This window comes from Carassius auratus, chromosome 26 (genome assembly GCF_003368295.1).
Source record: "Carassius auratus strain Wakin chromosome 26, ASM336829v1, whole genome shotgun sequence".
NCBI lineage: Eukaryota > Metazoa > Chordata > Actinopteri > Cypriniformes > Cyprinidae > Carassius > Carassius auratus.
In genome coordinates, this window is record NC_039268.1 from 21,745,147 (window position 1) to 21,766,192 (window position 21,046).

The window sequence follows — 21,046 nt, forward strand, 5'->3', positions numbered from 1 at the left end:
AGGCCATTCCCAATTAGTCTAGAAATGAAGGGCATTATGAAAACCCACATTCACTTTGTACATTCCGACCTTAATATCCTTAATATTGTGCCCTTCCCTTTTTACCGCCCACTATCTCTTAAATAAATGAAGTTGGCATATAAATGAACTGGAATTGGGTCTGTTTAAAAAAAAAAAAAAAAATGGAAAAGCAGTCTTGGCACGCCATACATGTTAAACCCAGAAAATCATTGAGGGAAAGCAGATTGCAGTCAGAAACACACTGGGAATCATCAAACGAGTGTAAAGCTCCAACGGCTTGCCAAGTATCTGTAACTCCTGATTAAGTCATAGTTATGCTGCCTTACAGCAACAACATAATGCAGCATTTCTACAAGCAATTTATTTTAATGTCTAACAGCATTTTTGCCGTCAAGAGGGATATTGACTTTCTGTAGACATTATTTCTGTTGTAAAACCAAGCAATCTGCCTACCTGATACCATAGATGCCTATGTAGGGAGCAGGGGCGTCACTAGTGGGGTGAAAAGGGTAACAGAATGCACAGTGCCCAAGTGTGTTGTGGGGCCCACGATCAACCCCCGGCCCCCAACTTAACCAATGAAAGTGGTTTTGAGGGGGCCCCATAGCAAATGCATTGAATTCGTAGTGTCAGCCCTGGTAGGGAGTTCAATGCAGTCGACTAAGGGGTTGCATGAAAGCTTATGTGTTCAGAATTTTATTACAAGAGCAAATTATTCAGAGTCATTTGAGGGGTCTGTAAAAAAAAAAAAAAAGAAAAAAAAAGGAAATGATGTCATCAATATTTCATAACGGGGTGTTCCAGCGTAATGCTCAGTATATTTCAACTGGAACTCCAATTTATCCTATCAAATATTCAGGTCGTCTCTGGCACCTGATGATTTTTATGACCCATGAGGTCATTAGCCAAGCCGTGTGCTGTGAAATAATGAGTTGCGGGTGATGGGGTCATGGATTCATCGGCTTTAGTTTAATTTAACTTCACTTTGAGTTCAAAGATACAACTCCAAAAAAGGGACCTAATTAGTGATCATTTTGACACTTTCCTTTTATTATGCACAAATGCATTTTCAATAAAAAGTAAAACAATATTATTTGAAGTAATTTTTTTAAGATATTTCAACTCTTAGCCATAATCATATAATAAGCATTTATATTTATAATTATTATTACCATTATTATGAGGTTTTGTGTGATTTTTTGTTATTTATTTATTTTATATAACTGTAAAGTATTTATATAACTGTAATATAAATATTTAAATTCATGTGTACTGTTAGTTTACTTGTTAACTTTTCAGTGTTTTTGAATGTAGTTTTAGCCTTTTAATTTATATCAGTTTTAATTTTAGTTTTAATATTTCTGGATTGATAATCCAAAAGCCAATCAACAATCAATGTCTAATTTGTATTATTATTTTTATTATTTTAAATGTTTGGCATACATTGTGTTTTTAAATGTTGTATCTAATGTAAAGGTTGTTGACATTATTATTTTTTTTTTAATTAATTTCAGGTTTTATTTTTTTATTATGTAAATGTTGCTAGGTAAAAAATACAGTTTTAAATAATTATCACATGTATTTTTTTGTGGTCTCATCAGTATACTTTAGTATTTATTAATGTTCACTGTTAGTTTTAGCTTTACTTAGTATTGTTTAATTTAGTTTTATTCTCATTCTGGTGTTTTTTGTGCACTTTTTATATAAGCAACATTATTTATTTATGTATTTGTTCACAGTTTTGAATATTTTATATAATTGTTTGTCCTTTTTTATCTCCCATGAGTTTATATTAGTATTAATTAATGTCCACTGTTAGTTTTAGCTTTTCCAGTGTTCTAATTGTTATTATTATTATTTATTTTTATATATTTTAGATTTAATTTTAGACTTAGTATGCGGCATGCAGGTAAATGCATTGATCATCATGTCCAATGAGGTTTAGTGGTTGAAAATGTTCAAATACACTGTATATTTTGATGTTGACATTACGAAAAAAAAAAAAAAATAATAATAATAATAATAAATAAAAAATACTTTCAGGCCACTTAGCATAAACTTAGCATAAACTACTTATATTATTATTATTATTATTATTATTATTATTATTATTATATTAATTCTTATGCAGGGTTATTACTTTGATATTTTGAGCTTTTTATTGCATTATGGGAAAGATGTTTAGCACTATTAAATTTATGTATTAGCACTATTAATATTAAACCTATTACGTATATATATATATATATATATATATATATATATATATATATATATATATATATATATATATATATATATATATATATAACCACTATTAACTATATATTAAAAGGCTGTTTTAAGTCATCATTACAGTGATTAGTGTTCCCATTGTTTAAGTGTTTTAATTTTTTATTATGCCTACTGTGTTTTTTTGGTGTATCCAAAGGTAAAAAGGTATCATCATTACAGTGTTATAAGAAATCTGAATTGACGCAGAAATATTTTGAGGGATTTTGAAAGAAGCTGGTGTCATAAACATTCTCCTACACAATTGATTACAAAAATATGTATTGTGAGAGCAGCTTCAATATAAGATGATCCCTTCTTGAGCCCGAAACACTAGAAAATCATGAGTGAGAATTGGAAAATATCCACTGGCAGATGCTCATATGAAGTGGATATGTTATCCTATAGATAACTTAAAATACTGCAGTTTAAAGATCATTTACAAACTGCTAGGAATACTTTTAAGTGTATATTGTAAAAATTAGTCATCTAAAATGTTAGTTTTGGTTTCAGACTTGGATATTGAGTTTACTAATGCAAAAGATTTGTTCAGCCTAATTAACTGTATTGAGCAGCATTTACTGTAGGAACTATTCAGTATGTTCCCACAAAGAACACGCCTATGCGAAATCTGTCTTGATGTTTCTTTCACTTCAACAAAGGCCTTCACTTTCCTTTAATTGTTTTGGGAGAAATGGTTCTTTAAAACTTGAATAGGTGGTTACAGCAGAGTTGTGAATTTTTATGCAATGAGAGAGAAAGAGACCGGGTGCTACAAAATAATATGTTGTTTTTGCTGACTGCACACAAAAAAAAAACAAATATAAAATGTTGTCTAATCTCCAACCAAATGGGGGAGTTCTGTCTAATGAATCAATTGAATTGATTGATTTGGGTCAGGTGACTCACTCATACACACCAAACCTTAATTTGATCATGTTTTATGATCCCATCATGCAGTTTTTAAGATGCAATTTCATTCAGACTGCCCATTAAACCATAAACACCTCTTATGCTTGTAATTATTCCTTAAAGCTTGATTGATTTTCTTTCCTTCACTAAATTTGATCGCATCAGCATTTCCATTAAATCTCTTTTGATCTGCAGAATGAATGCTTAAGTAATGATGCATGCTTAAATAAACCTTGCATGAGTGTCACCAGCGTGTTTCTGATGATTGACTTAATTTCATAAATGCATCTAATAAAAGCTTACATGCACACACATAAAATGACAACCAGTTTTGGTATATAAAATGTTTATTTGCACCCCTTCATTACTTGTCCGTATATAAGAGAGAGTAACAAAATTCAAATACGCAATCCATTTAGTACTTTTTTCTTAAAAAAAGAAAAGAAAACAAACTGTAAGGCATGTCTGCTTGCACGACATAAACGTCGCATTAAAACTTCACCTATAGTAGCTCAAAGCAGCGTGCTTCAGTAGGAACAACGTTCACTTTCAGACCACAATCTTCTTAAAGTGTTTCAAACATGTAATTGACATGGCTTGTACTTGTTTACATGTAAACGGTTTTCTTTTGTTTTTTTCTTTTTTCGTCACTCATATAAAGATCTAAAGGTGGAACTCAATTTCAAAGTGCAGTGTGGAAAAAGAAAGCAAAACTATAGAAACAGATTCACTCAGAGTGCTTGGATCTGGTTTGCATCCATCAAACACATTACAGCATGAAAAATAAAAACCAATTGTCTTTTTGACGGATAGACGGCTTAGTCTTAGCATCGTCCGAGACCAATAAAATAGGCATTGAATCAATATCATCTCCGCACAAAAGAGAAAAGCCAAATACATTCAGACCACAAGTAGAAACACGCAATCTATTAGCAAAAGTTTTACATAACATGCTTCATCTTCAGATTCTGACAGGAACGTACAAGAATGGAGGGCAGTGGAAGAGAAAACAGAGGGGGGAAAAAGTCTGTTTTTGCACTAATGTGGCCCTTCTTGATCTATATAGCAACCAACCTTTTTGAGACCCTCAACCTCTATTGACTTTCTTAAAGCAACGTCATCATCTGATAAGCATTCATGAATTATACCTTCTAGAAATCATTCTGTGTTTTTCTCTTCTGCATTTGCACATTTGCATCTTCATTTCCTTTTGCAATTATATCTCACACTTAAAGTCAACATAGACTGTCATATTTACTTCCATTGAGTTCATAAAAAAAAAAAAAAAAAAAAAAAAAAAAAAAAATTACCTGGAGAGGATATTATTTAATTTTATTTTTTTTCCTGAAAAAGTAAGTTAATGGTGTATGAGATTTATTTATTTATTAGTTTAACCTCCTCATTGAACTTGTGGTGTTCCTGGTCAAAAATGACTAGCAACTTTTTGGGCTGTCAAAGTTAATGCATTAAATATCATATACCAGCAATCAAGCAACTCCAAAAAGAAACACAGAACCTGTGCTAATTAAAAAAAAAAAAAAAAAAAAAAAGGCACAAGGACAAAAAGATTAAATCCAATATTTGAGGATAATATAATACAATGACAGACTTACAAGCAATTATGAAAATGCAAATTACAAATTAGGTAAAGGACTTTCAGCACAGCACAAGAGCTTGGAAGATGTTTCAGTGAATGGGGTTCAAAATCTGACTTCATGTTGACTTTAAGACACAGCTATGTGTTCGACCTTTCCTCAACGTGCCCTCTCTCCTGGCTCACTGAATTTCTCATTTCCAAAACCCACCGAGGTGCTTTCTGAGCCTTTCTGGGAAGACAAAAGTACCTACGCATGAGCAAAAAAGCACAGCGTTTTCTGCTCCCTGTCCTGCCTTCAAAACCAGATGCAGTGAAGCATCCCCGGACTCTCTCTCATTTTATTTTCAAAGCTGCTTGTGTGTCTATATTCCACACGCCACCCATCCTCTCTGATGCTCAATTAAACCTTCACGCATCTATGAGAAGAGGACATATGAGGATCTTTTAGCATCTTTGCATTTCAATGATGACAAGAAGCATGATGTTTTAGCAGGCAGCTTTGAACTTAAAGCACAGCTTTGCGGTTCTGGGTGAATGCACAACATCCTTCCATAAACCACAAGTTGTTTGGAGAGGCTGTCATAAAACGATACATTAACACATGCCAGCATTCATAATGGGAGGTCTGAGCCATTAAACTGGTTATTATGTCAGTTTCTTCAATGTAGAAATCGAATTTGAATTGCACTGGATTGGGAACATTCATAACTACAGATACAAGTCAACCCAAGAAAGTGCCCTTGTAACATTCATAGCCACTCAAACACATCGGGCCTCGTTCGTGAAACATAAGCAGAACAATGTAAGTCTTTCATTAAAAAAATGTTGAATGCGATTTAAAATAAAGGCATACGGTAGTTCATCCAAAAAATAAAAGGTGTTGATGAGTTTGTTTCTTCATAAGATTTGGAGAAATGTAGCATTGCATCACTGTTTCACCAATAGATCCTCTGCAGCGAATGGGTGCCGTCAAAATAAGAGTTCAAACAGCTGATAAAAACATCACAATAATCCACAATTAATCCACAGCACTACAGTCCATCAATAAATGTCTTGTGAAGAGAGAAGCTGCGTGCTTGTACGAAACAAATCCATCAAGACATTTTTAAATTTAACCCATTGCTTCCAGCTAAAATATGAGTCCATAATCCATAATAATGCTTCCCACCAGGGAATAAGTCCATCTCCTGTTGTCTCTCCCATCAAAATCCACCCACACATTTGTTTACAGCTATTTTGCACTTTTTTCTCTTGTTAACAGTGCTTCTCTCCTGATTCAGACGAGATGACTTTTTCGATGGATGAATCATTATTGTGGATTATGGACTTGTATTTTAGCTGGAGGAAACAATTTAGGGTTAAAAACATTTTGATGGATTTGTTTCTTACAAACACGCATCTTTTGGCTTCTCATGATATTAACCGATGGACTGGAGTGGTGTGAATTACTTGTGATGTTTTTATCAGCTGTTTGGACTCTTATTCTGGCGGCACCCATTCACTGCAGAGCATCCATTGTGTTGGAATGCTACTTTTCTCCAAATCTGTCAAAAATGGTAATTCAAAGAAACATTTTGCATGTTGCAAAACACAGAATATTTAGTATTTACACACAAATTTAATCTGCTTTAGTTTCATAAATGAGGCCTGTTGTTTCACAACAAAATAATTTTGTAAATGTTTATACATGAAATGATGATATGATGAGCTACATATAAAGACTGAAAAAGCTGTTGATGAGTAAATGAGGTTTTGCATACATAATCAATTAGAATGATGAGTATATAAATGAGCGTAAGGAACATGAATCAGTCGGGCTTAACACTGGCTTTTCACTAGAAAAACTATCCCAAATCAGAATTACACACGGGGCGAAGGAGTTATTCAGTAAGAAATGTATTTTAAAATAGCCTGTACCAGGCACATCCAAAAAGAAAATATTTGTTAGATAAATTAACGAACTGAAAATAGCAAAACCAAGAAAAAAAAAAAAAAAAAAAAGATTTGCGAGAGCTATTTTGTTAGATACGCGCTTCTGAATAAAAGTTGCTATCCGGTAAAGCCAAAATATATAATTATATAAGAAATATAAATAAATCTTTCTCTGTAAGAAAACATTTTATAACTAAACCTTTATATATTAAGATATGGATCATTAATTTTGAATTAAGCAGGAGCAGCCCTCGGTAAAACTTGACCTTCACGCTCACCATCAGAAGTCCTATAAAATGAACTTAAATCGCCATCAGCCTAGCAAAAGAACAACAAATACACTTCAAAAAAGAGTAAAAGCATTAAAATCGTGTGAAAATCACAGTTAAAAACATTTACTCACGACCTCCCCATGCATTCTCACAGTGGTACATAAACAAGTTGATTTATATAGATTTTTATTCTTACTTTTTTTCTTTATAATGTCTGCTTTTTGTCGCACAATGAACTCGGGAAGAGCAAAACGCAAAAAAAAAAAAAAAAAAGAAAAGAAAAAAAAACGTATTTTGTATTTTGTCTCATTTTATGCAGTATAAAAGGAAAACAAAAATAGATTTTCATATTTTCCCATTCTTTTCCGAAAAACATAAAGCGATCCCATTTGCACGGCGACCACTTTTCACCCTAAAAGTTTGCTTTTCTTTTAACTTCATTTAGAAATGAGAGCAGTTGGCTTCTGATTGCACCAAGCATTCTTTGGAACAAGCAGGATGCAAAGGTTTCCTCCTCATGTCTAGCTAACTAGCTTGCTCTCCTTTTTTCATGGGCTTTTTCTTGCTATTTTTTTGGAAAATGTCCGGTCCAGTTAGGGAAAGGCTAACAGCGTGAGCGACGCTGCGTCTGTCTTAAGCGTCCGTGCGGCTGCGTGCCGTCTACTGCCATTATCTCCACCGCAGCAGCAGCAGCAGCCATGTGAGGGCCGTTACGGCGGACAGTAACTGCAGTGAAGGCGTCTGCCGAGGGCCCGCTGCGTCTGCTGGTGGCTGAGGGTCACTTTTGTCTGCTTCCAGCATCGGCGGCTCCGTATGCACCACTTCCGGTTCTGTGGTGAAGCCGCTTCCGCTCCCCGAGCCGCTCTCCTCATCACCTGGCATTGAGAAACACAAATGAGTCAGTGTACGAAGACATGCACAGAAATAACATGCACCTGCAGGCTGCATCTAAAATCATCAGTTAAAAATTGGGAAATAAAAATATTAAGGAATCATGTTTAGTGTCTGAAGATAATTTAGAAAAATGGATCGAACACAAGCAAATTCATTAATTTCTAAAAATGCAATTATATACATATATATATATTTTTTTAATGTAAAGATAAAATGTTAAACCTTATAAATTATAAGTTGCTAATATGTTTTGAATTATTATAAAAATAAGAAATATTTAAAAACCATATAAAGCAAAAATATAGATATATTTGAAATATTTAAAATGTTTATTATGGATATTATTGTTTTGTATTATTAATACTTTATTATACATAATATATATTTTTATTGTTTTGTTAAATTATTTTAATATTATATTTTATAAACATAAATTATAATTATATATGATACTTCATGTGTGTTTATAAAGAACTTATTGGCTGCATCTCAATTATTAATTGCTACATTTTTATTAAATTTTTATATTATTATATTTTCTATTATATTTTTTTCTATTATAATAATTTTAAATTACAAAGATATTTTATGTGTTTTTATAAAGGGGATAACAACCACATTTAAATTTCTCTATATTAAACTATTATACATTGGTAAATTTTATATTGTAATTTCAATATTTTTTTATACATTTTATATTTTTGCATATTATTAAATTAAATCATATTTATTTATTTGGTTATTTAAAACAAATACAGTGCAGTACAACCCAGCTTTGGGTAAAATATGGACAAACCCAGCGATTAGGTTGTTTTGATCGAGCAATTCATGGGTTTGTCCATATTTAACCCAGCATTTTTTAGAGTGTATATTTGCATTGATTTATTGATCTCTGAACTGATTTCTTGATTTCTTGAATGATTATCATTGGTCCTGACATAGGTTTAGAGTTACTCCCTATCAACTCAAACCCAGCAAACATAAATGGCACCGGAGGACGTGAACATTCCCGAACCCGACCCTCCATTATCATAATTCAGCTTCCTGTTGGTGTGAGTTTGTGACAGATGAGGGATCTCATTTCACTGACTCTGGCAGAGGGTCTAGACGGCGTGGGATGCGTTCTGACGCCGTCGAATGATTAATGGAGCCAGCGGGCGGCCGTTTAAGGGATGGGCTGGCCTCTTTACGGGGAATAACACATGCTGGAGAGCTTTTGCATCAGAAAAGGGTGTAAATGTGCATGCCAGTTTGGGCTTATTTTTATCTGTGCAATTGAATCTATTTTCATCTATGCATTATACCTTTAAGAAAGTCAGATCTAAAGTAGGTCAAAACCAAAATAAGTGCCAATAACAGAGCGTATGGTGCATGACTTAAATACTAATTTGTCTCCTTGAGAACGGAGCAGTGCACTCAGAGAGATGAGCTTGCTGACTTTTTCACCTTTGAGTTGTTTGTGTACTTCAAAATTGCACTGAAAAGTCAACAAAAACTTCTATACAGGCTGCAAATTTTCCATCTTACAAAATCGAACATAACTGGAAAGTTATATATTTTATAACATCTTATTTTTAAATTTTTGTAAGTAATAATGTCTGCAATGCCAATTTGATTTACACGCTGACTTAATATTAATTAATAATATATATATATATATATATATATATATATATATATATATATATATATATATATATATATATATATATATATATATATAATATATTATTATTATTATTTTTATTTTTTTTTGATGGGCGGGACAATTAAATATTTATTTTATATGCAATCATTCTAAATTGTATGCAATAATTTTTAAACTTTATTTTTTAATCATTAAATATGTTGGGCCCTATAATACACCCAGCGCAAGGCGCAGCACAAGTGTGTTTGCTAGTTTCAGTCTGGCACCGCTCGCATCTTCCCGTCCAGTGCCACATCGTTTAATTAACAAATGCATTTGCACTCATTTGTGCACCCATGGGCGTGCTGGTCTAAAAAAAGGTGTGTTCAGGTGCATTGCTATTTTAAGGAGCTGAAAATAGACTGCACCATAGACCAACTCAAACCTGGTCTAAAGTCTGGCGCAATGTTTTTTCTTTGTTATTTAAAGAGCATATATATATAATATTTTTTTTTTATATTTTTTTAACTTTAAAGCCTTTCTTTCAAAAGGAAGCAACTCACTGGAGTCCTGGAAGTAGACGTCTTTGCCGTTGTAGGCGTTTCGCAGCTTGTTGGTCATCACTCGCAGGGTCATGATCTGTTGTCTGATGAAGGTGTCCGGTCTGGTGATGTCCACTTCCACCTCTGGGTTATTGAGCTGGTTCGTGAGACCGTCTTTTACAACTTCAGGGAAATATCTGGAAATCAACAGGAGGCAAGCATTTGGTGGGAATATTTTATTCGCAGGCTTTCACATTCAGGGTTCAACAAAAACATCAAACGAATCACTTTTAGGAATCTGTGATCTATATTTGATTACAAATCTTTAAATGGGAAATGCATTTACCATTTACGTACAGAAATTTTATAAATTAAACAAAAATCATAATTTATGCAAACACCTTCATGCAAAAACATTTATGTGCCTCGAAATGCATTTTCTCAGCCAGTTATAATAAAACCTTAATATTTTGCAGCATTTGTAATGGTCACATGATGAAGTGTTGGGCTCAAGCATGACCCCATCAAGAGCGACTTCAGCAGGATCAGCACCTCTCACGTTCACATTAACAAGCCCTGCGGCTCTACATTGTGTGCAGAATGACTTCATTTGCAATATTCACTTGCACCGCGTGCATCAGAAGTCAGCGTTTTTTGCGTCGCCCTGTGCTGTACAACACAAGAATAATGGCAGGCTGCAAGCTGCACTTTCACCTATAGCGTGAAAATCACCTTGGTTGAAAAGGTGCAAACATTACTAGATCTGCATTTCTTGAAGGAAATGTTGTGCTTGCAAGGCAGCTAATAAAAGTGTTAAAGTTTCAGCGACTTATTTATTTATTTTTACATTTTGCATAATTACTTGCGCTACTTGATCAGGAAAAGACAAGAGAGAAAGACTTGATTATTTTATTATTATTATTATTATTATTATTATTATTATTATTATTATTATTATTATTATTCAATCTCAAGTGTTTTCATGGTTAAATAACGTAAAACACACTTTGGCAGATTATATTATTTTAAGTAGTTGCAAAAAATAAATATGGAATAACTAAGTATGCAAATTTAGTAAATACATCATTTTGCAAATTACATTATTAATGGATCATCATTCTAACAATGAGATTCTTAATCTTTACATTTATTTAAATATTCATTTAAATACATTAATTTGAATTAATTGAATATTATAAATCCAAGCAGCCACATTCTAAATAAACACATTCAATAATTAATTAATAAAAAGGTAACTGGGAAGTTTAACATAAAAAAAAAAAAAAAAAAAATATATATATATATATATATATATATATATATATATATATATATATATATATATATATATATATATATATATATATATATATATATATATATATATATATATATATATATGCTATACATCTATTTGAATTTATGAACATTTTAATTCCAAACACTATTCAACCAGTTTCTTTGCAAAACAAAATGGAAAAGGTATATGTTAAAGCTGAAAAGGTGATGAAGTTTAAAATAAGAAATTATTATTTTTTATTTATATAAAAAGGCAACTGTGGTGGTTTAAAATTAAAAACTGTAGTTAATTTTTTTTTATTTTAATAAATGTATATGTATATGATTATATATCCAAGCAATATGCAACCAGTTTCTGCCTATTTTTTTCTTTTTTTCAAAAGTAACCATAATAAAGGTGAAATATAGTAAAATTAATTTACAACCAGTTTATGCCTAAAATGAAATAAAGTGATACATGTGAATGTGATGAATGTGAACTGTGATCAATTTTAAAGCAATACATTATAGCCATGATTATCTTATAGAATGATCTACACAATGAAGTCTGTAGAATCTGTGATTCGCACTGAATTAATTCCATACACCATGTTTGCCTTTGCTCAATTTCTGCCTCTTTATCTGAACCCTGTGAGTCAATATAAACACATTGCAGCATTATGCATGCAACCAACTCTATTGAGATCTAATCTCCTAATAAGCACTTTAGCAAGAGGTAATAGTTTGTGCCTAATTAATATTTCAGGTGGTGCTTTGTGTAAAAATAAATGAAACTTGTTGAATGCTCCCAAGGTTGCGGCAACGCAAATGTGCTCCTATTCAAGTGAAATCAGTTTGGTTTTTAAGCAGTAATTAAGCAATAATGAGACTGGTGTACTCTGTGGAGACCAGATCTGACACACATACAAACACACACACACATACACACACGTACATATATATATATATATATATATATATATATATATATATATATATAGTCTTATCATTTGCATTGATTTGTCTGTTAGGTGCTCTAAAAAACTCTTTTCACACAGTACGGGTCATTTACATGATGAGGCCGCTTGGAAAGAAAATGAAACACATCTTATATTGCACCATCTGCTGATATTATCACTTGTGGAGGACTGGAAAGCGGACGGGTTTTCTGCCAAGCCATCTGGCTTATTGTCAAAGGCGGGCAGACGGAGTGACAGACATCATGGCGTGTTCATGAGAACTGAGATGAACTGAAGGGATGAACTACACTAAAACCACAGGCCTGTCAATCCACCCAAAGCCTTTTTTATTGCTTTATTTTATTTCTTAATTTGTTTTTTAAATGCTGTTTAAGAAACTCTAATGTAACATGCAAACTGCGGTCCTTGGGCATTTCCATTGTGTCTCATAGTTTTTCAAAGTCTTGCAGCATTTAAAAAAATAACAATAATAGTAAAAAAAAAATATTGCATTGATAGCTTTTAAGTGTACTTGTTCAAAACAAGTCAAGACAAATAAATTAAAAGTCTGTTTTTAAACCCAAATGTAGTTGTTTTGGATGCAACATCTTAACTTCACATAGTAATACACACAACCATTCAAAGGTTTGGGGTTGGTAAGCTTGATTGATTATTTATGCAAATAAGTCTCATCCTCTCACCAAGGCTAAATTATTTTTAACATTTAAATAGCTTTAAATGTACTTTACCCCAAAGCTGAATTTTCAAAAATTGGAGTAAAAATGTATTTATTTCAGTATGTTTATTTTGCTTTTATTGATCTTTATATATCCGAACACTATGCAACTAGTTTCTGCATAAAATAAAATTGGAAGTGTAATTGTGATTGTTGTAATTGTAATTGTGATGGTAAAAATGATGAATAATTACATATTTAATAGCATTTCATTTATTTAAATCTAAATTTTATTGAACAATCTAATATTTTAAATCTTACCAGTACATTTAAAATGTAATTGATTAATTTGATGCAGAGCTAAATTTTCATTATATTGCATTGTCTTTGATGCCATGTTTGTACAATTTAATGCATCCTTGCTAAATTAAATTATTAATTTATTTTCACTGACCCCAAACTTGAATTTTTAACCATAGTAAAAAATTTAATTTAATTTAATTTAATTTAATTTAATTTAATTTAATTTAATTTAATTTAATTTAATTTAATTTAATTTAATTTAATTTAATTTAATTTAATTTAATTTAATTTACCACCAGTGGATAACAAAGAATTTGCACATATTAAATCAAGTTCAATAAAATTCAATAAAATCTAATTCATTCATTAATTCATTCATTCACTCATGCATTCATTCATTTATATATATATATAAAAAAAATTGGTTGGGTAACACAATATATGTATTTTTGGACAGACAGCAACCTTCTATTGTGCCAAGAGCATGTTTTGTATTTTCCTATGACCTATTATCGCTAAAACAATTACCATGGAAGGTGTCATTGAAACACAACAATCTGCAATGCGACTCAAGGGAATGTGTGTCTGAAGGTGACCGTCGTACCTTCCCTTTGTGTGACTGTTCCAGCACTGCTCCTCATCTGGGTCAGTCACTTCGTCCTCTGCACAGATGCTGTCTGGCAGCGACGACCAGAATTTCTTCGACTCCTTCAACTTCTCCTTAATGTCGATCACCTGGAATCATGCACAGAAAGTCAACACTAAAATACACTGAGAGAATGAAGATGTAGGCACAATTCGAACTGAGGGATGGATTGAGTTGGGATTATTATAAAGGAGGAGGAAGATGGGGCCAACAATTTGCATGGAAATCTCATTCTGGCTCGCCGCACAGTTGACTTTTTCGGTTTTAACACCATAAGAGAATTCATTGGGGACCAGGTGCAAGTCTAATCCTCCACTAAGCTGTTCTGGTATTTTTTTGTACCAACCAGAAGGACGGATTTTCTGGAAATGTCTGAACGGGATCGCTGAAATCTCTTCTCAACCCAACATGGTGTAGTGAGAGGTTTATAAATTGGACTTATTTGCAGGCATTATGCCAAGGTTTATCTGTAAAGATCGTCTATCAATGTCTAGTCATTTGTAAAATTTGTCACTGGTTGTCTCTTAAAATGCTTTATTAAATGGCTGCTCTTCTTCAGCTCTGTCGACTTGTATAATAGTTTTACTATTTACTGGCTAGCAGTGCTTGTTAAGGCAAGATTCACTATTACTATTAGCTAAAAGTGGGATAACAATTTCAACAAGCAACAAAATATAATTATACAATAGTTAGTTGCAACTTTTGTATCAATTTGGATTGACTCTTCCTGAGTTACATCATTGCACCAATTGGTGGCGAAAAGAGACCATATTTGAGTGAGTTAGTGATTCATTTATTCATCTGATTCGCTCAAAAACACAATCAAAACTACGACCTGTCTTTATTAATGTGTAGATTTTTACAGGAATAAAACAATTGGCTGCCTTTTGAGTGACTCGCTGAATCATTCATTCAGTTGATTCATTCGAAACACTGATTCATTGAGGAACAAAGCATGTGAGCGTCTGACTGAAGCATTCACTTAACCAATGAACTCACAAACACAGATTCACAGGGATAAAACTACTGGCCTTCACTATGAGCGAATCATTGAATCATTCATTCAGTCGATTCATTCAAAACACAGATTTATTCATGAAGAAAGCAGGAACTGAAGAAATGTATGAGCATGGATTTACTCAGGGACAAAACAAATGGCTGTCCTTAGAAGTGAGTCATTGATTCGTCCATTCAGTCGAATCAAAAAAAGCTGAATCATTCATGAAGGAAACGTGTTACCTCTTCTTCAGAGATGCACAGCTCTGGAAACATTTTCCTCGGTGGAGCAAGAATCCAAACTAATTGGCAATATTGTGTCAAAACTAAGTCATTCAACTCATTGTTATCTGAACTGCTGTATAGTAAGAATGCTCTTGATTGTGTTGAATTGCTTGAATAATAAAGTTTATTTCATAGCTTTTGTTCTAAAGACAGAAATGATTCTTCTTATTATGTAGCCTAATGAAGAGACTTTGCATTACATAAGTGATGTTAGATTTTTTTTTCCAGATTGACTATATAACAAAATAAGACAAAAAATACAATAAAACTGGCATGCGTAGCATCCTAGCACGCTAACCTGATCCATTCTGTGTTGCTAGAGAAGTCTATCAGAATTCAACAGATGCCTTTAAAATATTCCCTTTGTGGGTTTAGTAGATAATATGCTTGTATATTCCCTATTGTATAAGGTGTACCTTTTAGGTCAAAGTAAAATGGCCCCAGACGGTCTTCACTCAACCAAAGGTGTACTCTATTATTGAATCTGCATTATACTCTAACTGCCTTTTGTGCAAGAGAAAATTAGCTTGTGCCGAGACATTACATCGAGTCATTGATAAAATCTTCTGGTACATCACCAGATCTGAGCTCCGAGCCTCAGACGTGTGCAGATTGATTTTATTAACGAAGTGCACTGCACTCCAGAAAGCAAACAAATTGATGCTTATCAGTGAAGGGTCTGATGGGAGATACTGTATATGCTGCACAGATCGTAGGAAACATTGAAGGCCTTCTCACGTGACTCATGTTAGTGGTTAAGACCAGAATTATGAGATATATTCATTTATGTTTGTTTCTTCATCAGAACAGATTTTGACAAATGTAGTATTTGCCTGTGTATGTTTGCATTGCGTTTAATGCATCTTATGTTGAATCCTTGACGCGGGGTTGTTTTGTTGAGTTCTTTTCTGATATTAGACTTGTATGAGTATCAGAGACCTGGAAGAATCATTACGCAATTTGCCATAAATACCTCAAGCAATGTGACATTAATTCTTGTTGGCACAGGAAACCTGTACACATCCTGTATGTGTCATCATGCGAGTATATTAGGTTTCTGACATAATAATGCTATAATGGGATTAAAAGGTGCTGGATGTCACGTTCTGCAGAAATAAGCTGTGCTAAATGACGCCGAGGTTATCTGCCGAGTCAACAGCAACAGCCAGAGGCACGACATTAAAGAATGTGTATTGACGGCGTGTCAGAGTTGGAGACCGCTTTGCCCTTTTTGAAGTGCTAATCTGTTAGCACGGGCTGCAGAGATCTGGAGCGCTTTCACACCGAGCTTTTGGTTAGCATTCAGAAGCTGTTAGGCTGGATGCTGATATTAACACCTTAGCATGGATGCTTTAGGAGGGTGTCGAGATAAACACACAACAGCGGATTGTACAGAAAATGGGAGAGATGATGATTTCTTTCTTTTTTTTTTTTTTTTTGAGATTCAGTACATGTGGCTTTAGATGAACCTTATGAGTCAAATAAATGGGCGACCGGTTTCTTCTTACAAAACACTGGGGAACACAGCAAGTCATAAAAAGGAATTAAAATGACAGCATGGATGCTTCTATCAAATCATTTCTGATTTTACAGTAATAATAATAAAAATAAAAAAAATTATATCACAAAGAAGTAAATGTGAAAAAAAAAACTTTTTAACAAAATGACAAAAAAAAAAATATATATATATATATAGTAATACCGAAACATATTTTGTAATACAAATAATTGAAAGAAAAAATATTCTTATAAAAATACAAATTTGTGACATAATATACATCAAATGAATGTGTAAACTGTTAGATTCTCATTCAGACTAATTATGTACAAATTACATCAGACATTTTAATACTTAGATAATTGCATAAACTTTCAGAAAGACATGTTCACACCAAGACGATAACTAAAACAATAACTATATTAGTGTGTGCACCAACGCACAATATTGTTCTGCTTATAATTAGCACATACTGCACATTTGTCACTTTTAAATGCTCTAGCTCTTTAAAGCAGGATAGATTCTTATGTTTTAAATATCAATCAGCTTCAAAATTGTTACACTTTGCATGAGCTGCATCGTTTTAGAGTTGAGTGTTAATCAGTCGTAAAACCGTAAATTGACTTTGACACAACTTACGCAACTGAATACTTTTCTGCATCGTTTGTATTTTTGCAACTATGCTTGCATAAGTTCTTGCAATACTTTATTCCATTTATCCAGTTTCAATTCATGCATGTTTATGATAAATTTACACAGAAGTTTGTTCTGCTCATGCTTCGTGAATACATGCAACTATATATATATATATATATATATATATATATATATTGTATTTGCATGTGCACAGAACAAAGGTGAGAAAAATATTTCATTCACGCAAATATCTCTTTCCGGCAAGACCACTAGATGCTGCTGCACCTCTGAGAGAGCGATACAGAAAGACTCCCAAGACATCAGAGAGCATGCCAAGAGCACGCATATAAATAAATAAACCAACTCATGTTTCAAAGGTGTATTAAAATACATGCTGTGTATTAAGAGAAGTCTTATGTTAGCGGTAAGTGAGTGGCTGTATATTGGGCAAGCGTTGCGCGCTGGGACAGGCTGCAGATCGTCTAACAGTTCGGCCACACAGATCATTAGCACACAGGCCTGCCAGAAGGGATGAGTTAAGGGCAGAACTGCTATTCGCTGGGGCCTCATTGCTCAACACTCGTCCGAGCTCGACAACAGCCAGACAGCAGAGTCCGAGCACTGGGCATCATTCCCTACATGTGCCACGGCTCCACACGTGGGTTCCCAGCAAGTCTGCTGCTCCTCGATGACGTGTTGATCTGGGCTAAAGCATTTGAGAGGTTTAGTGGAATACTACAAAGCCTAAAATAAAAAACGGTCATCTTTTAGTCACCCACATGTCATTCCAAACCCATATGCTTTTATTTCTTATTATATGGAAAAAAAATCAAGTCTAGCAGGTTTGGAATGTCTTGCGGGTGAGTGAATGTATTTGCAGTCAAAAAGTGGAAAAATAATGTATTATTCAGTCATTTAGAAAACATTTCTGTAACAGTCTAGAAAACAACAACAGCTGAGACGTCAGTGTGTTATCTGTGGAAAAGCATCCTTATTTTCTGTGAATGTGATGCTGTAATTACTGCAGCAGTTCAAAAACACTCCAAAATATGGCAGTATCTAGTCAGAGCAGAGGAAAAAAAGCATATAATAATTTATTTTCCATGTAATGTAGACTAATTAAGTCTGTTCCTTGCTAAGGCAAAATTAGCTGGTTTGGTAGAGTAAGTAAAAAAAAAAAATATATTATTATTTTTTTTTTTCTTTTTACAAAGTAGGCCTTCTAGTTTCTAATAATTCTAGTACAACAAAATAATGAATTAAACCATAAGAGCATGCACATTACAGGGTTTTATATATATATATATATATATATATATATATATATATATATATATATATATATATATATATATATATATATATATATATATATATATTTACCATAGTAAACAAAACAGAATGACCAAAACCTATCATTAAAAAAAAAATAATAAAAATAAAACATCGGCATACCGTATGTAAACAATGAAAATGTGATTAAAATCAGAAATGTTCTAACAAATAAATACTTTTATTAACAATACAACAATGGTGGTTCGTGAAAAAATAAAATAAAATAAATCTGGTGCATTTAACAATATAATTTAACATTTGGCAACATATTTTTTGCACTTATAATTTTGATTTGAGTTATAATAATCAATGATTCTGTATGTTTACACTTCATTTTTTATAAATTTAATTTATTTATATATATATATATATATATATATATATATATATATATATATATATATATATATTATATTATATACACACACACACACACACACACACACACACACACAGAATTAAAGCAAGCGATCACACAAAAGAATGAATCTTTGGTTTATTTGTTTATTTATTTATTTTATTTTTAGTTTACTTTATTTATTTAGTTTTGGAGCTCTGGTTATATAACTTAATTTGCTCTTCATGTTTTTGAACATATATCATGAGTATAGAGTGTCAGAACTGTCTGTTTTATATCAAATGGATATAAATGTGCCTGTTACAGCATACGGGTGGAGTTTAGCCTCTGGACTCCTTTTCACTTAAAATAGGAGGAAATGTTTGGTGGGTACAATCCATCATTGTGGTGCTAAATGTGCTCGGCACCATTTAGACCTGATAGTTCTCCGGCTCGCTGGGGAATACAAGCAGGACCCATCATTGCTGGCCAGGTCTACATGCGACTTTCAACCTTCAAAATTCCCTGCAACTGCCCTCTATTAGAAAGTTTAGGAGATGACATGTCCCAATTTATAATGATTTTATTCCCAGCTGAGTTTTTTTTTTTTTTTTTTTTTATGCTATGAGGTCCATGCCTATGTAATGATACATTAAAGATTGCATGACTAGAATAACAGCAAAATTCATTATGGAGAAGACTGCGAAGGGCACGCAATAATCATAGCAAACAAAATAACCTTTTGAAATGATTGCTATTTTGAAGGATTGCTCAGATAATTTCATATATCATATATCATTTAAGATATCTTCGGATGTTATTGCCATTGTTTCTGGGAGTCTGTATGATTTTATATTTTCTCTCTTCCTGTGGCATGCTAATGTATATTATTTATGTATTATTTATGTATTATTAAGTCAATATAAAAGCATAATTATTTATTATTTAATTATTTAATTTATGTAAGTTATGTTTTTTATTATGCATGCTTTATTGGAAAACACTTATCAATCAATCAAATAAATAAACAGAAGAAAAATATATAAATATACTTAAAACAAGGCTGAAAAAATATATCTTGAATGATGTGTATATGGCTTAAAATACTGGAAATACTGGATTTTTTTAAGTGTAAATCACATTCAGTTGACTAAGGTTTTACATTTGTCTTGCTTTAAGGATGTTTATGTATGTTTATTAGAAGAAGAAAAAAGAAAATATTTAAGAAAATAATTTTTGGCAATGCAGACATCTAAAATTATGTAGCATCCTACATTTTTACTCATTTAATTTACATTTACACTTTACACATTGCACATTACAAGTATAGTATATTTCATGATGGTATAATGTAACTTTCAAAATTACTCATTATAAAAACCCAGGTATCTCAATAAAACATTTAAGGCTTTTATGGGTCCTTACATATTTTGCATTTAATGGCAGTTTTTTTTTTTTTTTTTTTATTATTTATTTATTTTTATTGATACTTTTATGTTGCAAGCATTCTTTAAATGCATCAAAAGTGACTTTGAAGCCATTTAGAATTTAACAAAAAAATAAAAATTGCATCCCATACAAAATTTTTACCCATTTAATATCCATTTTGTGTGTTCCTGTGGTTCAGTGGTAGAGAATTGCGTTAGCAATGCCCAAAGGTTGTGGGTTCAATTCCCAGGGAACACTTTGGATAAAAACATCTGCTAAATACATACATGTAAATCTATTTTTATTTGAAAATACATCATATGGCGCAAGTAAATTGGTGAATGGTAAAATGTTTGCGAGCAGTGCTTTACGAGTTGACCCTAACTATGCATTTACAACAGAGTTAAAAGGCCCTGCCGACTTCTGTAACAGTGAAAACCAAGTTTACAGCCTCGTCTCTTGTGTCTCCAGCTCTCCCTTCACTGAAGCCCGAGATCTTGGAAGTGATGTCAAATGCCAGTTGAACAGTCATGCAAGCCACTCGCTCGCGGCTCCGCATACCAAATGCACCCTCGCCGCTTCATGTGGGGTCGGCCTCGGT

The 21,046-nt window shown here is 32.7% G+C and overlaps 1 protein-coding gene across 2 annotated transcripts in view; it reads right to left on the reverse strand.

The window, feature by feature from the left end:
• Window positions 1-3,533: 3,533 nt before the first annotated feature.
• Window positions 3,534-21,046, reverse strand: part of LOC113044638 (glypican-6-like) — a 184,598-nt gene continuing 167,085 nt past the window's right edge. For both annotated transcript variants that reach the window (XM_026204785.1, XM_026204784.1), the window contains 3 exons: window positions 13,889-14,019; window positions 10,090-10,265; window positions 3,534-7,880 (listed from right to left, as the gene is read on the reverse strand). In XM_026204785.1, the coding sequence (XP_026060570.1) occupies window positions 7,675-7,880; window positions 10,090-10,265; window positions 13,889-14,019 (513 nt within the window). In that variant the 3' untranslated portion in view covers window positions 3,534-7,674. The remainder of the gene's footprint in view (window positions 7,881-10,089; window positions 10,266-13,888; window positions 14,020-21,046) is intronic.